This window comes from Amblyomma americanum, chromosome 9, assembly GCF_052857255.1.
Source record: "Amblyomma americanum isolate KBUSLIRL-KWMA chromosome 9, ASM5285725v1, whole genome shotgun sequence".
NCBI lineage: Eukaryota > Metazoa > Arthropoda > Arachnida > Ixodida > Ixodidae > Amblyomma > Amblyomma americanum.
Genome location: NC_135505.1, coordinates 93,159,759 through 93,180,178, shown reverse-complemented (window position 1 = coordinate 93,180,178; position 20,420 = coordinate 93,159,759). Strand labels below are relative to the sequence as shown.

Genomic DNA, 20,420 nt, shown 5'->3' with positions numbered 1-20,420 from the left:
CATGCCAAGTTATAGCCGTTACGATCACTTCAACCGAGGTTCCAATCTCCTCAATTCGCTAACCTCAAAAACCTCTCCCAATTAACCGCGTCAAGTTACAATGGTTTGCGTTAGAAATATGCCTCCGCCGCCCACAGCAAGCATTCCGCGTATCTAGTGATCGAAATCTACCCCGGGACTTGAACAGCACACCCTGCCCCTAAACGAGAGCACGCTAGAGGACATCTTACTCCACTTTAAATCCCATGAAGGCTTATTCGTGTTTCGAGTGCTCGGAGCGCTGCTTTCTAACGAGCGACTACCACTGAAGATCGTGCGAGGAGCCGGAGAAACGCTTGCAAAAAAAAAAAAAAAGCCCGGCAGGCTCGTTCCGTCAAACGGCGCCGTTTCCCCGGTGCCGCCTACGCAGCAGTTATTTCGAGGGCCCGACGCGAGACCAGACGATACGTATGCTACGCCCACGCACAAAGCGCACACGCGTCTCCCTCGACGTTTGAATCGCACACGTACCGAAGGCAAACGCGTTAAAAAACACCCCGAGGCACTGAACGACACTAATGCCACATAGTGGGCGCGCAACACCGTATTCAAGTACGAGGCAGGACTCGAACAGAGTAACCCCCCCCCCCCCCCCCCAACCCCCCCACCCCTCCCCTCCAGACTCTACGAAGAAAGCGGGGCAACATACGGCCCGAATCGCAAAGTTTTCTACGCATAGCAGCGCGCGACGCGTGCAGGCTTACGCGTATAGAACTCAGCCGCATGGAAAGCTTATAGAGCGCGTAGCCGATCCAGAACAAGTGCAAACGCAGCCAATCCGAAAGCCAGACGAAGGGAAAAGCGAGAAGCGCGACAAGAAAAAAAACAGGAAAAACAAAAACACGAAGAAAGTCCCCTCCTAAACGGCGTACTCTCGCCAGTACACGTATAGCCCGAGCCCCGACAGGAGCGCTTCAAGAAACTTTCTCGTAGGGGCGAAACGGAGGTGGCAGATTGTGTTGCCCACTTGAGGCTTTAAATGAAAAGAAGAGAAAAAGTAAAAAGGAAGAGAGAGAGAGGGAAGAGAGAGAGCCAGCGCTAAAACAAACAAGGCATGCGAAGGGCCGGGCAGCAAAGAGGCCCGCGCAACAAAAGGCAGCCTCTCTAATGGCCGTTAGTTTTCATAAGCGACAAGCGAGAAGCAAGCAGTCACGGCGGCGGCCACAAAAGGGCGCTTTAATGGCCGCGCGAGCCGCCATTATGCCGTACCACAGACGGCGGCTGCGGTTATACAAGTATACGGGAAGGGAAGGGGGGGGGGGGGAGAGAAGAAAGAATGCTTTCCCCGACAGCTTCTCTCTCTCTCTCTCCCCTCCGTGGGGCCGGCTTTGTGAAAGGCGAGAGAGACGGGGAACCTGCGCGTCGTAAAGGATGGAGACAAGAAAAGGATGAGGAAGAGAACAAAAGGATGGAGGCAACACCTTCAGCCGGCAGCCATTACACTTTCACGCGTTGTTGAAGGGGCACAACCGAGCGGCGGCGGGTGCGGTTCGCTAGGCAGCTGAGGTTACGCGGTTGAAACCCTGCGCTAACGCATGGATTCCGCGCTGCTGCTGCTGCCGCCGTTACGGGCGACGTATAACGTTCCTTCGGACATGTTTCCCCCGCTTTACGCGCAAGACTGGAGGCCGGCGCAAAAAGAAAGGAAGAGGCTGAAGAGCAGGCTGAAGAGCAAACACTGGGCGGTACGGCGAAGTATAACGAAATACGAAAAACAAAACAAAAACAAAGCGGAACAGAAAAGCAAGAAAGCCATAAAGGTTGAAGCTGGAAAAATAAAGTACAAGAAGTGTTTCTGGCGATGCTCGAAAAAGAAGAAAAAAACATCTTCGAGGAGAAAGTTCGGAATGTCGGCACATCACCCCCAGAATACAAAAGGTGCCGGATATACGCTTAAGTGGCGCAATTATTTCACCGAGCAAGTACACGCCCGGGCGGTTAAAGGAGTTTGACGTCAATATTTTTCAGGCAATACGCGGAGCGGTCGCGAGAGGTTCTTGGGAGTGGAGAAATGTTCGGCCCAACCGGCAGCATAATTAAGCCTCGCTCAGTAATCGACAATAAGAAATACAGGAATGAAACAGCGCGTTCGTTTTGAGTGGAGACGAAATACGATTGCCGGCATCGGCAATCATCGGCATCGGGCTGCATATAGTCGTGGGATTAGCACTGCTGCTTACATTTGAATACGTAGCAGAAATACATTCGCACTGAACTAGCTGTTTTATGCACCGCATGCGACCACTAAACACGCTGCACGAATCGCAGCCACGAATCATCACGCTGTATGAGCGGCCGACAGAGAAGTTGCCTTTCAGGTGCTTCCTGTTCAGGCAGCGGTTTTACGCGGAGGAACCGCGCGACCAGCACAAGCTCGAGTATAGGCAGCCGGTATTGAATGCATCGCCGCGCATGCCTCGGGCACTCACCTTCATGGTCTGGGAGTGGTTCATGGCCTTGATGGCGTTGATGGCGCATTGCCTGCTGGCGTAGGTGACGAAGGCGCAGCCTGGGGAGGGGAGAGAAATAAAAGACAGGCGTCACATTTGAGTAAGATTTTTAATAAGTTACAGCAAAGGCACAGACAAGGCGCTAGCTGCACCGAGAGTGACGGAGGCACTGAGTACAGGTCACTTTAATATGAAAAACAACAACCAGTCCGCACAAAAGGAAGAATTTTTTCGGTTATTTCACTATTAGTGCTGAAGATTGCTTTTGGATAGTATAAGTCAATAGGAAAACTAATTATAAATTACGGAAAAGTGTGCTTAGCACACACAGTTATGAAGCAATCAATAATAAAATGTTCAAACTTTCCTCCGTTTCATACTGCAGGGACCCGTACGATCGCTGAACTATGAAACCGCGCTACTCTGAGAGAATCTCGCAGGTTAACAACCACGCGCTCCATTCTGGCTTGAGCTGCGACTCCGCCAATACGGCCGTTCCTGGATGAGTGCCTGAAGATGGATCGAAAACTTGGCGCTTATCCTGTTCTGGACAGGCAGTCGATCAGGTTTGGATAAGCCTCGTTCAGCGCCCGCACTCCGCTAACTGTACCTAAAATGCCGACATGAAAGGATATGCGGTTAATAAGGTTGGTTTCAACTCCCGGTAGATGACCTCAACACCCACGTCACACGGCACTCCTCGAAGGCCTCTCCAGCAAAGGCGCCTATTTACACCGAAGGATCAGCGACGCATCTACCAAGGCCCAGCCCGAAGGTGAAACAGCCGTTCAGCGTTAGCACACGTTTCCATGCATAAACGCGGCTTATCTGAGAGTTAATATTGAAATGCAGTACTTTGCTCGCTCACATAGCTTAGAAATTTATTTCATCTCACTTACTCCGTAAAAGAACTACCGGCAGCCTCTCTCATCAGCAGCAGGGGGTTTCGTTTATCGCATTGGCTACCATGGGACACTCGTTGTTGCTATATTATTTTTCTCCTTTGAGATCTGATTACAAAATATAAACGACCAGAGAAACCTTTTTATATATTTACAAGATGACTTCAACAATTGTTACCACATTTAAAAATTTCCGTTACTTTTCTACGCCGCATGTCGCTGCGATCGCCGGCTCTCGAAGGCCGCCCCCTTGGGCTCCAAAGGTCTAGCATGGCCGCCTCTGCATCCAAGGCCCTTAGCGGCAAAGTCGCAACCCTTGGGTTTCGTAGCTGCGTATCAGGCGCCTTTGCACAGAGGGGCCTGATCCTCAAAGAAGCTTCCGCCGCCCGTGTGACATGGGTGCAAGACGGCTGCCGTACCTCACTTTGGCGGTCAAAAATTAAAAAAAAATAATCGTACGCCGTTTCAGAGCACCTAACTGAAAAAATACCAAAAAAAAAGCACACTGAAAACGCAAATGCGTAAGAACAACACGGTGCACATCAAGCCATTCGAGGAACGCATGACCAGCGTGGTATCACAATTTTTCCTGCCCACACGGGCAGGATGATGATGATGATGTGATCAAAAGCGGGTGCTACACTAGAAACAGCGCCTACACAGTCAAGTGATGTATTCTACTTGATTACGCAGGCGCCCGAAATGCGGGGCACATTCAAAATTAAAGCCCACATTTAAAGCATCGGTGCACCACCTAAGCTTGCCGGTCACGAGTGGATGAGACAGGAAAAACACTCGCTGCAATTTGTAGGTCACCAGGTGGACCGAAATTAATCCGGAGCCCCAGTCCACTACGTCGCCTTTCCCTTTAAAAATGGTCTATATAGAGGGTATATAGACTTCTTATAGACTCTATTGCCTTCTTACAGATATTTCTTTTTGCCTACTCATAATCTATAGACTGTCTATAAAGAAAAGTCTACTAAAAGTATATGGCCACAAAACTATAGATTGTCTATAGACTGTCCACAGGATTTGTATTGTCTATATTGTTCTCTAGGGCTTGTCTGCCGAGAGTCTACATACAGACTTTATAGACAGGAGCCTATGGACACGCTGTAGACTCTAGAGGAGTTTTGTAAGGGTTCGACGTTAAACCCCATACGCTTATATAGCAAAAGCACTCCCATTAGAGCAAACAGCAGCGAGACGGTTTAATATGTATATCCTGGACGGTACACCAACACCACGAGGAAACATTTTCTCCCATAAGAACCACGTCAAACACAGCGGCGGCCCGAATGCGACCCTTGAAACAACAGCGCCGGCCAATTTTCCCTCGATAGTGGAAACGCGATAAGCAAGAACGAGGACGTCAATAAAATTAACTGCTCCCTTATTCAGGCTAAGAACGTCCCGGGTTATATAAATATAAAAAAGCCAGTGCAGAGGAAAAGGCTAAACAGCTTTATTAAAAGGTTAATTGAGTTATCCCTGACGCGCGCGCAGAGAGACGAAATTACTCGGCGTTTCGAAACTATTCCCCCCCTTTTTTTTTCGCCTTCGGCAATAAAGCGCGAGTTGATATTCTGTGCGAGAGATCACAGTCGTCACTAAAGAGCCACGTCCAGTTAGCTTAATCGAATTACAGCCATAATCTCGTTAGACGGCTACGAGGGGTCCCCCAAATGAGACAAAGGAGACTCATCACTGCCGGGATACATACGCCCGGAGCAACAGAAGAAAAAAGATGAGATACGAACGAAGGGAAAATAAAAAAACACAGGTCAAAGAAAAAATAAAGAAAGCAGTACCGCGCGGAAACTTTCGCTATACCGCTTCCACCTAGGAGAGCGCCCCCCGGCAGCTGTATATACGATAGCGCACAGACGAGGTTAGCGCGCACTCGAAAAAAAAAATGACAGAAAAACAAGCATGCATCTTTATTACCGAAACCTTTGCCTACTCTTTCGTGCCATTCTCCCGTCTATCTTCGTCTTTGGTGAAGCGGGCCGCGGCCCAAAACGAAACTGACGCAGCGCGCTGACAAAACAAATTTGGCGACCGAGTCTGGAGAATCATATTTCCTGAGCAGCGCTTTCTCGGACTAACGAGGTTAGGCCCCTTTGTCTACGCTCAGAGAGGTGCAGGAGGAGGAGGAGGTTGGAGAGAGAGGGCGAGCGGGCAAAAACACGCACCGAAAGTACAAAGTGCCCCCGGGCTCACCCGGAGAGCACCTTAAGTACGTACCGCTGTTTAACCAGATAATGACAATGACGTACAATGACGGAAATATCGACGCATCACTATACAGAGCTAATCCAAGTCAGGCGCCTAATGAGAACGCCCTAGTGCGTCTACATGAAAAAAGGCGTAGGAAGGCATACATGATGCACGAAAGAAAGGGGGGGGGGGGGGGCTGAAGGTCACTAGAAAACAGCACAAACACCCCTACAAACTCGCGAGACAGCAAAAAAAAAAATCCTTTTATGCGTGCTGCGTTTCACGCTGACTTCAAGAAATTCCGCGGAAAACAAAGCTAAAGACGTGAAAGACACTGCAAGAATACAGATAATGAAAACATGCGATCCGTGGACGACGGCGGAAGTGAGCAAAAACAAGAACAACGAAAAAATAGCCACGCAAAGATTACAAGGCCTCCGCCAAAGCGAAACCGGCACCTGTATGCACGGTGTCTGCATAAACAGGAAAACGGCTGCAATCACGTAAAAACCGTTCAGTGTATAGACCGCATATATAACAGGCTGGCACTCTGTAGGTAGAGAGGGAGGAAGTTTGAAAGGGGGGGGGGGGGGGGGGGCATTGAGGAGAAGGTAAAGTGGAGGGGAAAGAAAAGCGTGGGCGTCACAGAAATAAAAAAAAATAATCAAACTATAAGCAAGGAAGAAGCCAAGCCACAATATACGCAACCAGCGAGCCAGCAAAGAAAGCAAAGCACACAGGACTGATATGGCTTTCATATACAACCTGACGTCGCTAAGTCAAACTCTTACTGCCCAAGTGCCTGGCCAGCCCGCGGGAGCAAGTTTCAGCGAGAGAGGCTGAAGGGGAAGGGCGCATTACATGGGCATAATGAAACAAAAGCTGCGCACCGGGGAGAAGCGCGCACACGGGCGCACACTACTGGAGAATAACGCTAGCCGTTCAGCTACGTCGGCAACTAAAGGAAACAAAATAAAAAAAATAGAAAGGCGCTCACTGCGCGCGAGGATCGCCGTTGGTTGGGTTACGCGCGCCGCGCCGCGCCGACGAGCTGCCTAATCGAATTAGGAGGAGGCCTCCGCAACAGCGCTCCCAGATGAAAAAAAAAGTTAAAACGAGAACCTGCTGACGTGGAATACGAAAAATAACCGAAGGCAAAGACCGAGCGCGGAGAGGTGTCGTGCTCGTACAGCAAGGATGAAAGGGGGAGTTTCTGATAGCGCGTGTTGTGATGGAGAGAATTCCTAGCCAGCTAACTCTGTTTTAGTGATTCTCTTCTCTGCCTGTAGGGTAGCAAACCAGGCATTGCCTGGTTAACCTCAGTGCAATGCTCTTATTTCTCTCTCGCTCTCTCCTGAGCGAGTTGTTTTGAGCTCAAGCCTACACAAAAGAACCTTAGTTCTACAACTCCGATGGCTGCTACTCCTCTGCTCGTTAAGCACAGCCCTGCTACAGCAGTGGGCAGAAGTTTACGGGACGCGGGCTCACGGAAAAGTAATTTCTTGGCGGTCAAGCAAACCAGTTCCCCGGAAAATCTCGCAAGCGTGACTGAACATGCTTGCCGCATTCGTGGAACCAGTACGAGCTGTGACTTGAGTGGCGAGGCGACGCGTAATCCGTAAAATTTTACCTACAACTGTGCATTTTGCTCAGGCAGGGACAGAAACTACCCCTAGCACGTCTTCGCAAATCACGAGATGGCCACATTACGGACATGTAATGAGTTCATGCATTCCAGAAAAAAAAAAAAAGCATCGACATGCCTAACTGTAGACCCAGCATCTTGCCCTTCGGGTTTAGCAGCACTCTTTTTCTTTTTAAACCACACCTCACGATCTAATATGTTTGCTACAAAACAGCCACGCCGACCCATACTTCAATCGAAACGCGCGCCTGTGGGTGCCTCGAAGAGGGATTGGGGAAATGCCCTCCACACAGAAATACCAAGAAGCCGTTTTCTTCGAGAAGCGCTCTATTCTCAGTCTCTTCGAGATCGACCAACGGTAAAACAAAAGTGGGGAGACGGAGCAGGAAAGAGGGAAATATTAAAGGGGGAGAAAAACAATCACGTGAGACAAAAGAACGTAAAGCCAACACGCGATCCAACCTCCTTCTTCTCGGGCTTCCAAAATTGGTAAACCGAGCTGCGACAACAGCAGCAAAACCGGCGATAGCGGCGGCTGGTGCGCCTTTTTCTGTTCGCGAGCCAGCTCCACGTCCATCCGTCTTCCGGCGAGCGAGGTAAAAAAAAAAACAGAAAAACCAAAGCGCTGCTTCTCTATCCTTACATTCCCTCAATGCATTACAGCTTTCCCCATTTCCCTACGAGGACGTGTATGCAGCTCTTTCCTCTCACCCCCCCTAAAAAAATCCTGGCCATGCATGCATGAGCTGACGCTCCAGGATGACGTGTTGTCCTTTGCCTCGGCTGTTCCGATATCCAGCCACCACTAGGCACCCTTCCCCATCCCCGTTCCTTCTTTCCCATTATCCCCAACTGACCCTCTTAGCTTCCCCATCGCACTTTATTGTTGCCGTTCTTGGAGGATAACCTCCCCCGAATCTCGGCTTGCGCACAACTCGAAGGCGGAGGAAAAGGGTAGAAAAAAAAACAGAGCCCGATAGGCAACAGCTTGAGCTCTCCCGCCTCGTTCTTCCCGTGGCTAGGGCCGCTATATAAAATTCTTTATTGAATCCCTCCTTTCATTCGTCTCCGGGCCAAGTACAGCTACCTCACATTGCTTTTCTTTTTCGACCGCGGCGAGGAAAACTCGATGGCGGGGGGGCAAGAAAACAATGCCCGCAAATTTCGCCCCACAATAGAGAGCCGATTTCCGCCATGACTCCTCCCCATTCCCCAGTCCTCATTTTGGTTCCCTATTTTTTGTTCCCTCCCAGGCCTTGCACTATTGCGTGCGCGCCGCACGCGTGCCGTGTACAGATTTTCTGCTTTGCCGGCTTTCCGGCGGTGCGCGAACCAGGAGCGGTGCGGCAACCAAAGGCCGATCTATCACACCGACTATACACACCCTTTCCAGTCTCCCTTGCTTCCCCACAGCACAATTCGCTCTCAGATCGCTACCTTCCTCCCCCGCACCGGCCTTCTTGCCCCAATCGACCGTCATTAATTAAAACTCAGCCGTCGCAGGTTCGATCGGGGACCCTCAATCAATGGCGGCTCATCAATCATCTACCGGGTGGTGCTCGCCCACGGCCGCCAACCTTCCGTCCCCATACTGAGCACGCCCTTCGCATCCCAGCTGAGGGACCCCTTTCGCTTTTTCCCGTTTCGGGAAAAGAGCACATAATCGGCCCGCGCTTGCCGCGCGCAACTCTCCTCTTTTTTTCCCTATACTACGACGTTCACATACGTGCAGAGTCTGTGCGTTTCTCTTGCTATATAGGCAAGTGGCTGGCTTAGACCTGACTGCGGTGCTTCGCCCGCACATCTTAAACGCTTTCGACCAACAGGCACTGCTGAGGGTGATAAGCGCTCCAGCCGGTTTTCACTACCAACTACAGTTTTGTTGTTGATGTTAACCGATATCGTAAGATTATGTCGTGGAGAAATACCGGGGCCTTGACTTCTGAACAGTGAACGCACCTTTTTTTTTAGATAGCCGATAACAATAAAGCTATTATTAAACACACCGAGGTGAAACTGAAATTGGCTTCTGTCGACAGGGGACCACGTGTTGCCACTATCACCGGAAACGGTGCTTTTAGAATCCGGAAGCGGTCAAAAGAAAGGAAATGCAAGTGTCCGCATCACCGACAATTGTCCGCATCACCGACAGATTTCGGAAGTAAACGGCGTGCGTCGACAACGATTTTTGTTGCGGATGTCGGAAGCTATGCTATACCTCCATACACTTTAAAACGGGGGCAACCCGTCCTTTTCAGCGAGGTCACCACGAATTTAATCCGACTGGCGGCACGATTTTCAAACCCAACTTTCTCGGCGATAAATGCGCCTTTTGCAGCCAGACGAGCGTCAAGATAACCAGAGAAGAGAGAAAGCCAGAGGATATTTTTTACCGAGAAAAATATAAGTGGATGTCAGAGTCCCTTTAAATTTACGAAATCGCCAAACACGGCGTATACAGGCAGCCACATCCTGCTATAGTCTGATACAACTCAAGAAGGAAGCGGCTTTTCCACCTCGTTCCAGCCAGTGGCGTCGGCCGATTCTCATGACCCTCCTAGCGTGGCAATGCAGGGAGTTGACAAAGGAAGGGAAACAGGGGCTCGTTATGACATGCATGCTCTCGCACCGGCGGCATGAGATTGTTTTTCTTCTGCTGTCTAAGCCCTACTTGAACCATTCACAAATCAAAAATAAAAACATCCCCTATGCTGCTTATTTTGGGTGACTGTCGGTTAACGTCATTCATGCAGGGAGTGGCAGCTGCACTGTCGAGCAGCGCCGCGCGCTGTCACGCTAGCAGGGTCATGAGAATCGGCCGACGCCATTGGCTGGAAGGGGGTCCTTTGACGGGGAAAAGAAGCTCCGTTCTTGAGCTGTATCCGACTCTAAACGCATGTCAACCGCAAAGAAAAGCTCGCCCGCTTACGAGGCAGAACTCAACGCTCCTCGAATGGAAATTCCTTAGCGCCCCCTATAGACCCTGCGCTGGAAAGGCCACCCTCGACTTTGTACCCAGTGTCGTAATCGTGCAAGGTCGCACCCTGGCCAGTACACAACCACGCCGGTCGGAGAGTCCATGTTTCGCTCGGAAGAAAGCCGCGAGCCGAATATTGTTCGCTTAGCAAGGGAGCCAGCAGTCACCTTTGCTCTGTCCGCTGCCGTCCCTGAGCACGGTGCACTCCTCGATGGAGCCGAAGGGGGAGAACATGACCCGCACGTCGTTCTCGTTGCACTCCTTGGCCAGCATGCCGATGAACAGCTTGCGCTCTGCAACAGAAGGAAGGGAAGTCACTCGCAACATTGTTCACGACAACGGTGTACACATATACGAACCCACTAGTCAATGCTGCACTCTGGACCATCATGCTTCAATGGCCTAGCTGCAGCATCCACGCAAACGCTCCAATATTCTCTCTTCGGTGCTTTCAGGGTTAGGACAATAGGATTCATAACACCAGGATATGAAGGAAGAAAGCAGCACGCCTACAAGCACATATAGTATGTGCACGGCAAGAAGCTGCAATTCTTTGCACGAACTTCACTGCCTAAACAAAAAAAAACTGACAGACGATTACCATAGTCGGTAACGCGAGACGTGAGCGCAGCTCTTCACACGCCACCTGCCAACGCTGGTGGCGTTGGCAGGTGGCGTGTGAAGAGCTGTTGGCCACCCTGCGGGATCTTCCTGCGGCAGGCAACTTCCAGGTGGCGCTTCGCTCTGCTGTTGGGACAACCGGCTACGCCGACGACGCAGAACGCAGGAAAGGGCGCCTATTGCAGCTGCGCCCTAAAATAACGCTAAAGATAAAAAACACCGCGATCGTAATTACATCTGCATTAACCAGGAATCGAAGCTTGGCAGGGTCGCTGTCATCCGGTACATAATGAACAACCAGCGGTATAGCGCACAGCGAACACAGCAGCTTCCAGGAAGGCTACAAGGTCTTCGCAACACTGCAATCTAAAACGCATTCTTATTCTCACTGTCCGGCCTATAACGAGGGCGCGACGCCGCTTGGGCCACAATGGAACAGAGGCCCAAGAAAAGAAACAGGATGGAACCGTTCTGCTATCCGGCCCCATGCATTCTACACCTAGGATGTTTGACAAGCTTTCTTCAGAACCCTCGTGCACGACGCGTTCGCTGAAGCAAACAGCGCATCACTGAAACAAGAAAGGGCGCCGAGACGCATTTCCCACAGCGCCCAGAAGGAGAGACAGTCAAGACAGGCGTTGAGGTCCTCGGAAAAGGCACCCCAGGCCCAACATCGCGGCAAGCATCACATAGAGATTCGAGCAACTGGGAAGAGCTTCACGAAAGCGCAAGTGTTATATATTGAGTAGGGAAAAATTCAACAATGAAGGTCAGCAGCAGCTGCTAAAGTGAGCTATATAAGCGAATTCTCTACACAACTATACAACTAAAAAAAAAAGCATTATCAGTCACTTCCCGACACGCTGTTGTCATCCATCAGGCAAAGTACGCTTACCAACAAGCAGCTCACGATACACGCGCTTAGAGGCCAAAAGTTTACATGCCACGTGTTTTGCTTTCCAACATCGCCGTGGCGAGCTCGCGACACCAGTGAAGCTCAAACTTCCTGCCGGGCGACAAGAACCCTCATCAGCGCCTTTTCAAAACTTTTTGGGCTAGCTGCCACGGGGCTCCGTTATAGGGCTCGAAAGTAAACAATCTGGCCCGCAATCTTTCTACCAAGACTACATCGACCAGGACGAGGTGAGTCACACGCACACAACGCATCCGACATTCAGCTCTTCCACCCTCGACCCACTTCACGGGAACAACGTCATCGGCACACGTTTTTTTTTTCTGACACGTCCCGCGCGAAACGACATTACTGGCCGCCTGTTACGCCTTACCCCCGAAACGACGTTATCGCTCCACTCTGACCGCCTCCTCCCCCTCTTCGCCGTGAAACGGCAGGCAAACCACGTATGCGCTTCGCCACGAGCCGCAAATGCTTGAGCCGACCGCATAAACCACGAGCTGCCCCTGACGCCGCATACAAATGCGGCCGGCTTCAAACCCTTCCTACACCCGTCCGCAGCATTCGCCACAGCAGCGGGGAGGAGACAACACGCCGCGAGTGAGTGTGTGTGGTCGCGGAAAACACGGAACACCGGCGAGTACACAATGCAAGCAAAAAAAGTAAACAGCAGAAATCTTACTACCCCATCCGTCCCCTCCTCTTCGGTCTGGTTGAAAAGCTTCGGCATTGGCCCAGTCTCCGTCCCGACGCCGTTCCGATTCCACCCTTTCACCCCATCTCCTTCCTGTCCTACATCGCAGATGGCGCTGCGGTCGTTGGCGACGTTGTACGGCCGCATTCACATGGTAATGCAGACGCGTGCTCTACATTCCTCCCCCCCTCCCCCTTTTTCCCTCTCTAGAGGACGTCTCCGCTGGTGGCGTGTCAGTCGCCCTATGTACCGCGTCACGGTGTGTTGATGGATAGCTGGAGCGTCCCCTTTGAAACGGGCAGTGGCGGGCGCCACCGGTCTCCGAAGGAGTGACTGTTTTCAGAACACTGCTTGGCGGTAGACGTGAGAACAGCGTTCGACCATAGAGTGGAAACTACCACGTAATGCGGTGGACGTGAGAACAGCGTTCGACCATGGAGTGGAAACTACTACGTAATGCGGTGGACGTGAGAACAGCGTTGGACCACGGAGTGGAAAGTACCACGTAATGCGGCTGCCAACTGTGGACACAATTTCAAATACCAAACAATTGTGCCGGTCGAGGCAGTGACTAAAACTAGGCACGCATAACGTGTAATGCACGAACTGTGTCGGAACGAGAAATAAGTAGACGACCGCAGAACTTTGCTAACGCAATGAAAAAATGAGCAGTTACGAAGAGTTCCATGGCGCATAAGCCACCAAGGCCATCATGGGCCAAACACGTGTCTTTTCCTTCAGGAACGGACATCCGGAGAGATAGCAATGCAACGACGGTGGCCAGTACGTTTTACATGATTCTAAGATACGCGCTGCGTACGAATTATGGGAAGAGCGACTCGCCTCAGGAAAGCAACTCGAATTAACGAGTGATTGCAGATATACATCATAAGCAAAATTTTACAACAGTTTGTTTAGTTTAATGGGGGTTTAACGTCCCAAAGCGACTCAGGCTATGAGAGACGCCGTAGTGAAGGGCTCCGGAAATTTCGACCACCTGGGGTTCTTTAACGTGCACTGACATCGCACAGTACACGGGCCTCTAGAATTTCGCCACCATCGAAATTCGACTGCCGCGACCGGGATCGAACCCGCGTCTTTCGGGCCAGCAGCCGAGCGCCGCAACCACTCAGCCACCGCGGCGACTCCTTTTACAACAACAAAAAAGATGTAAGAGGATGGCGACCGCCGTCACGTACGGCTGCCTCCGATGTAACGAACTTTAGTATACTACCTCAGATATAACGAACCTTAGTATGCCACCTCGAATATAACGAATTTGATTGCGCGAATCACGGACATACCAAACTTAAGTATACCAACGCCAGAAAAAGACCACTGAGCGTAAACAGAACGAAGCGACACACTGTGTTGTAGTAGAAATGACAAGGACGTATGAAACGAATGTGAGCAAATGTATACGTGAACTTTATTTAATTACCAACAATAGAATCAGCAACACAAGAATTCTAACGCGTTCAAACTGCGCACTGAGGATCGCCTAAGAGTTACTGTTCTCTGGCGCCACACCAAGCAAATACAGGCATTTCATCGAGGCCGAAACTTGCCCACACTTGAAAAAAACACTATTACTTTTCGGTTTATGGGCTTCAACGTCCCAAAGCAATTCAGGCTATGAGGGACGCCGTAGCGAAGGGCTTCGAATAATTTCGACCACCTGGCGTTCTTCAATGTGCACTGACATCGGCATCGAGCATTTCGCCTCCATCGAATTTCGACCGCGGGGGCCGGGATGGAACCCGCGTCTTTCCGGCCAGCAGCCGAACACCACAACTACTGAGCCACCGCGGCGGCTGGAAAACGCTACCACTTCCTCCGGGCTTTCGCATTACAGAGCGGGGCACTCACGTCAGAGAAAATTACAAGAGCATCCTTGCCCGTTTGAAATTGAAGCTAAGGCGATAACTTTCCCGCTCGCCGCAAAATTCCGTGAATATTTAGTGAACCGTCTTTTCTTCTTGTCCAGTCCATGTGCCATTTAATAGCCACGTCTCCACACTCCAGACGCAGCCGCAACCAGAAGAGGACATATAAGCTAGAGCCCACAAGGCCACCCCAAAACAATGTTGTATATGCAGCGAGAACGGGTGATGAATAGGCTCGTTGCGGCATGCGACACGCCTAACGGAGTTGTTTCGGATGGCCGCGTTCTGTTCACATTCTCCGCGAGACTCGAACCGCAAATCCACCCCACCATACCACAAAGCAAATGCAACACACTCATCACTGCAGCCTCTGGAAAAGGCGGAAAAAAAAATCAACAAGAGAAGACATCATGCAGAAGCGATCGTGAGACGAAACCATGGCATGACACGCACTAACTGCGTCGCTGCTTCCCATCCCACTTTCCCTCCCTTCTCCTGCCCTCTTCCACCTCCAACGCACGAATCGCGTTCGAGCCATCAAAAGCGAGAAACAAAGCACGTGGTATGCGGACAACCAAAACAAAACAAATAGCCGCAAAACGGCAACCTTCCCCCCACGAAACCGCGCTGCTGTCCGCAAGTTACACAGTATGTTTGCACGAGCGATTCGGGAAGAGAGGACCAAAATAAAGAAACACAGGGTGACAGGGGGGGGGGGGGGGGGATGTAGTAAAGGGAGGAGGTCCTCTTCACCTCTCTGGTTGCGGGGGGAAAGGGGGGGGGCAGATGCGCGGAACGCGCGCACATTAATACGGCGACGAATGCGCGCGACGTTAAGTGGCCGGCGAATAAGCGACGCCCGGCACGCATGGCGGAACAGCCGCGCCAAGTTGGCTGGGTGCTAGGGAAGGAAAAGGGCTCGGGAGGTCGGGTGCTGGGGGTGCGGTATAACGGGGATGCGAAAAGCGCCAGCCGAGGCAGGAACGCAAAGACAATTAGCGGGAGTTGCGCAAACATTCACCGCCGGAGCGGCCGCGGGGGTCCCTCTGTATATTCGGGTGCGGGGCTTCCCGAATGGGGAAAGCAATTTCCGCGCAATTTTTTTTCCAGCCGCGGCAAGCATCCCTAAACGGGGAAGCATGGGTCGTACCAGAGGTCGTAGTGAGCAGGGGGAGGGGGAAAGAGGAGGACACGCTGCGGTGTGCGCTAAACCAGCAGGCACTAGACCACTGAGCGGGCACGCGAGCGTGCCGGCACAACAGGGAAGCCGAGCGGGAAGCTGGAGGGGGAGAAGCCAACCGAAGCCGGCCAGCTAGCCAAAGGAGGCCTTCCCCGCGGTGGCTTTGGGTGCGTGTTGACCAAAGCGCGTGCCACACGCAAACGCGATTAACGCGCCGGGAAACTAGCGTGGGGAGAGGACCTAGAGGGGAAAAAAAGGGCACCCAACAGGAGGCACTCCCGAGGACAGCGGGTGTGAAAGAGGCATTAAGGCATTAGGGACCGCGCATGCATAAAGAACGCACGCATTCGCGCACGCCGCCGACAAGAGGCTAAGGAGAAGGGCGGGCGTCGCCGCAGCAGGCGCTCCGCTCGTGGAGGTGAGGGGGAGAGTGAGGAACTAGGGTTCGGACAGAGGGGACATGGGGAAGGCGCATCGCGGCCGTCGCTGAAAACGTTCGGTAGTCAGATGGCGAGACAATCGCGCCACTCGGCGGAATTGCAAATGAAGAGAGGCGGAACTCTCGTGCTCGAACACCGGCCATTCGCACGGCGGTGAAGTGCTTCCGCATACGTTGTATATATCTGTTATTTTCTTCCAGAACAGGACACCGGGGGGGAAAGCTGACGGGAGGCTTAAAGGGCATCCTCAGTCCACTGTCGCTCGAGACGGCCGTTCGCGCACTTTGTACCAACAAAGCCGAACAGAGCCGCGGAGCTTACAACCGGCATCGGCTAATCGAATTCGCACAGTCGGCGGGGACCACGCGTTGACCACTCGCGTAAACAGGCAAGACTGCCGGCGACTACGACGTTGACTAATCACTATACCGTATGTTATCGTACGAAATGTGGGCTTTAACGCCCCAAAGCAGCGTATAAACCGCGAGAATCCGTAGTGGAGGGCGCCGAATTTATTTCGGCCACCTGTAGCTATTTACCTTCCTCACATCGCCCCAGCACACGGGAGTACTTTGAATGTCACCTCTATCAAAATGTGGCGCCGCCGGGGTCGGGGGATTTGACCCTATGACCTTGGGCTCACAAGCTAAGGGCTATAGCCAGTAAGCCATCGCGGCAAGCGCCAATCACTACACAGCCGCCGCGAGTTTCCGAAGGGCTTTTTCCAATCCGGCCATCTACACTAGAAGACGCGGACTCAATGGATGACACTGCACACACGTTTCGCGAGGCGAAGTTTATTTAACCTGGCAGGCCGAATGGTGCATGTTGGAAGGACAGCGGATAGATAAGATCGGTGAACCCGCAAACCGATACCATTATCTTGGAAGGACAGCGGATAGATAAGATCGGTGAACCCGCAACCGATAACCATTATCTCTGCCGCGACATTTCTCCTTCCCGCCCCGGTCGAATCGTCGTTACCGGCGCTCGCGGCCAGGCACGGATCAATATGGAGGAGCCTGTGGGTAAATTGCGCACCACGGGCGCCGGACAGAGATCAGAGTCGCCGATAACGACCGCCAGTCGATGAGCTCCGAAGCGAAGCTATTCGGACGCTTTCTCAGCGGGAACGAATTACCTGTAGGCAAGCTGCACGAAGCTGATGGAGAGGGAAAAGCGACGGACGTTGATCAGAGGCGGGTTCCGGTATAGATGCGGCTGTTTTGACAGGCTGCACGCCAGAAACTCGCGTCAGAACGCGGCGTCCAGCCGAGTTGGTTACCCCCGAAACAAACGGCGCGCTATTCGATCCCCATCCTGGGTGAAACAGGCAGGTATTATACGAAGTAGCGTTCATAGATGATGCAACGACAATCAACGTATACCCCTATAACTTCACATATGTTGCGACATCAGGCAGAACCAAGCCGCTACCAAAACTGGCGGCGGAAAAATTTAACCAAAGCGAACGTCGCCGTCTCGAGGTCGGGGAGGCTACGCGACACAATAATGAGGCGTCACAAGTCGCGTTTACATGAATGCGACATATGTCGACTCGAGTCCACTCTTTGAGGGAAAGTTCAGAAACGCTGAGGAAGAGAGTATAGAAGACAAGTCACGCCTTTCCTTCTAAATAACCATGCTCTTTCTGACGAAAAATCGACCAAGACGCATTAAGCCTGGACTCCATGTACGCGAAAACTCACGCGAACGCGAAGGCGACGGCGGCAAGCGACGAGCGACCCCCGTCGCGCGAAGCAAAATGCATGTGTCGCTTGCCGTGTCGCCGGATCTGCACCCACAGAAAATTTCGCTCGTCGCCCGGAAGTCCCCCACGCGACTGGCCAATCAGAGCCCCCCAAAGACGTTTCCGGTTTGTCCACGGTTTCTCACGGGCACATCTCCACGAAACCAGCCCGTCGTCTTGGTCATCGCCACCGTCGAGAAAATATTTGGTTTTGTAGCTGAGAGGCAGACCCGCACGATTTAAATAATTAAAACAATCTACTTGTTTGGTGCGGAGGGCTAACAGCATTTGGAGCGGGCTACGCGAGCGGGCGTACTGCAGGGAGAGATGCGTGTCGAGCCGCGGGTACCGGCGCTCGATCCACCGTGCCGCTGCGCTCCAACTGTGCAGAAACACTCGCGGCGCGCATTCTCAGTGGTATATTATAGTTTGCTCACTTACATTCCAGGTTGCGGTGACAGTTTATGGGAGTGTTTTTACTAAGCCGGAGTGCACAGGCACCGAACGAAAGCACACCTCCCCCGTGAACCCGTGATGTGACTTCGTCTCCGCAAGCACGCCTTTGGCTATCTCCACTGCCGCTACACCACTGCCGTAGAGGAAATATTCCTTTGGCCCTGACTATGAGGCACACTCACAAATTTTAAGAGAGAGAACAGGTTACGGGCGTGTTCTAAGCTTGAGCGCGCAAAGCACGGAGTCCGCTGCGCACGTCGCGGGTTCGCGTCGCCTGCCGCCTTCGCTTGCATGGAGGTTGCCCACAAAGCGACAGAGCGAACGCCAGCCGTCGCCGCCGCCGTCGCCTTCGCGTTCGCGTGAGTTTTCGCGTACATGGAGTCCAGGCTTTAATGTAAACGCGGTTACAGCGTCTTCCCCGTATAAAGGAGATTGACAACGCTTGCGGACCGGATGTATAGCGTTTCGCTCGGATTCCGCCAGGTGTCCGCAGCGCGCGCTCCGTTCGCTATGCACCCCGTATTATACCACATGTTTCAGGGAAGACTAATTAATTCTCAAAAAAAAAAGTTTCTTGAGCACAGTAATAACAGTGCTGGGCGACACGAGAAAACCGGTAAATCGTTTAAATTAGTACGCCCGTTAACTAATTTAATAATTCACCTTTTAGCTATTACCGGTAGGCACCTAGATGCAAATACAGATCTGTAGGCCGGTCGTTAGTAGTAGCCATACCAGTTTCTAGAATTTCGAAAACGCGATTGCTCTTGGCACTGTGGCTCGACAAAATTTGGCATTTTTCGACTGGATACGTGCAGTGGAAAGGTTGCTTTGACTGCATGCTTTTCGAAAGCGCATGTATTTTAGCACGATGTTGCCAAATTTTCTCCAGCCACAGCGCCGAGGTAATCGCGTTTTCAAAATTTTGAAAACTGATATGGCTATCACTGACGACCGGCTACTAATCTCTAATTGCAACTAGGTGCCTAAGTCCACTAGTTAAGAAGTTTATTAAAAATTAGTTAACCACCTTACTAAAGAAGATTAACCGGTTTCTGACGTCCGCCAAAACTTATGATACTACGCCGCAAAGCCATATTTTACAGCGACAGCTGTTAGGTGCCCGTCCCTGGCTTTCTCGTCGTAGTCGTCCGCCGTCATCGGCGTAACCGGTTAACCTGGGTCGCAAATGCCTACTGGTGGCTCTCTTTCGAACAGCCAGTGCAGGGGTGCATCACGGTGAACACCAGACTAGTGAGCCACCAAATATCCCCAAAACTACGCGCCTAAACAGCTATCACTGAACCTAGTGATAGTGAACCTAGTGCACAGTCGCGTAACATCCCGCGAGTTCTTACCCCAAGAAGCTTATTTTCGACAATTGTGAAAGTGTTTGCTGAAACACCCGCTGTACCCGGAGCCGCCGCAGCCTTTCGATGCGACGGCGGGTGCGGCCCAGCGGCGTAATGAAACGTTACGAAGCGCCCCATTACCGTGCCGTACCGAAGAAACAGCAGGGAACGGCGTTGCGGAAGGCGAAGGGAAGTACAAAGGGGGGGCAGAGAAATGCGGTACAGGGCTGGGATCATGGAATATCGGGCGGAAGCATCACGCGCGGTTTCTCGTCGGAGGAGCCCTCGGTGTTTTGTTGCCAGCTATCGTTTCGGCGATGACGGAAGGCGGAGAGGGGAAGTAGCGCATCAAGGAAGATCATCAGGACGGGGCATGAACAAAGAAAAAGAAAGGACAGGATAAGGAACAATGTGGAAGCCGGAGGAGATACAGGGAACTGAAGGGGAAAGAGTCTTCTTTCAAATGCGAAGCTTTATATTAGGTCAGTCTTGGTGCTTCTTTTTTCGGCATCCGCTACAGCTCCCGACAGATTTGTGTCCTATATCTAGGTGGAACTACAGACCTTTCACTGTTCACAGCTTGACTGAGCGCGCGTGCGTGTTGGACTGCCGCTATGCATGCGCAGTAGATGCCTCTTTGAAATCCGCAGTCAGAACGCTGCCAGCACAGTCCAGTAGTAACAATGGCTGCGCTCAAAAAGGCAAATGTGAAGAAGCGCGCGTGGACGGAATACGGTGTTAGCCACTAGGGCGCCGAAGAGGTACACGAAGAAGACTGCATACACAATGCTGGGTTTCTCTCTTAATTGGTTACATGTACAGATTCGTGCCATATGCAGCGTACGTTTTCGTCCGCGTGTGAAATAAAAATAGGCCGAGGTATGGGTCTGCA

At 51.9% G+C, this 20,420-nt stretch overlaps 1 protein-coding gene across 50 annotated transcripts in view; it reads right to left on the bottom strand.

Annotated features, from left to right (window-relative positions):
- Positions 1–20,420, bottom strand: part of LOC144103794 (CUGBP Elav-like family member 2) — a 541,184-nt gene that overhangs the window by 90,851 nt on the left and 429,913 nt on the right. For all 50 annotated transcript variants that reach the window (XM_077636467.1, XM_077636478.1, XM_077636494.1 and 47 more), the window contains 2 exons: positions 10,404–10,529; positions 2,469–2,548 (listed from right to left, as the gene is read on the bottom strand). In XM_077636467.1, the coding sequence (XP_077492593.1) occupies positions 2,469–2,548; positions 10,404–10,529 (206 nt within the window). The remainder of the gene's footprint in view (positions 1–2,468; positions 2,549–10,403; positions 10,530–20,420) is intronic.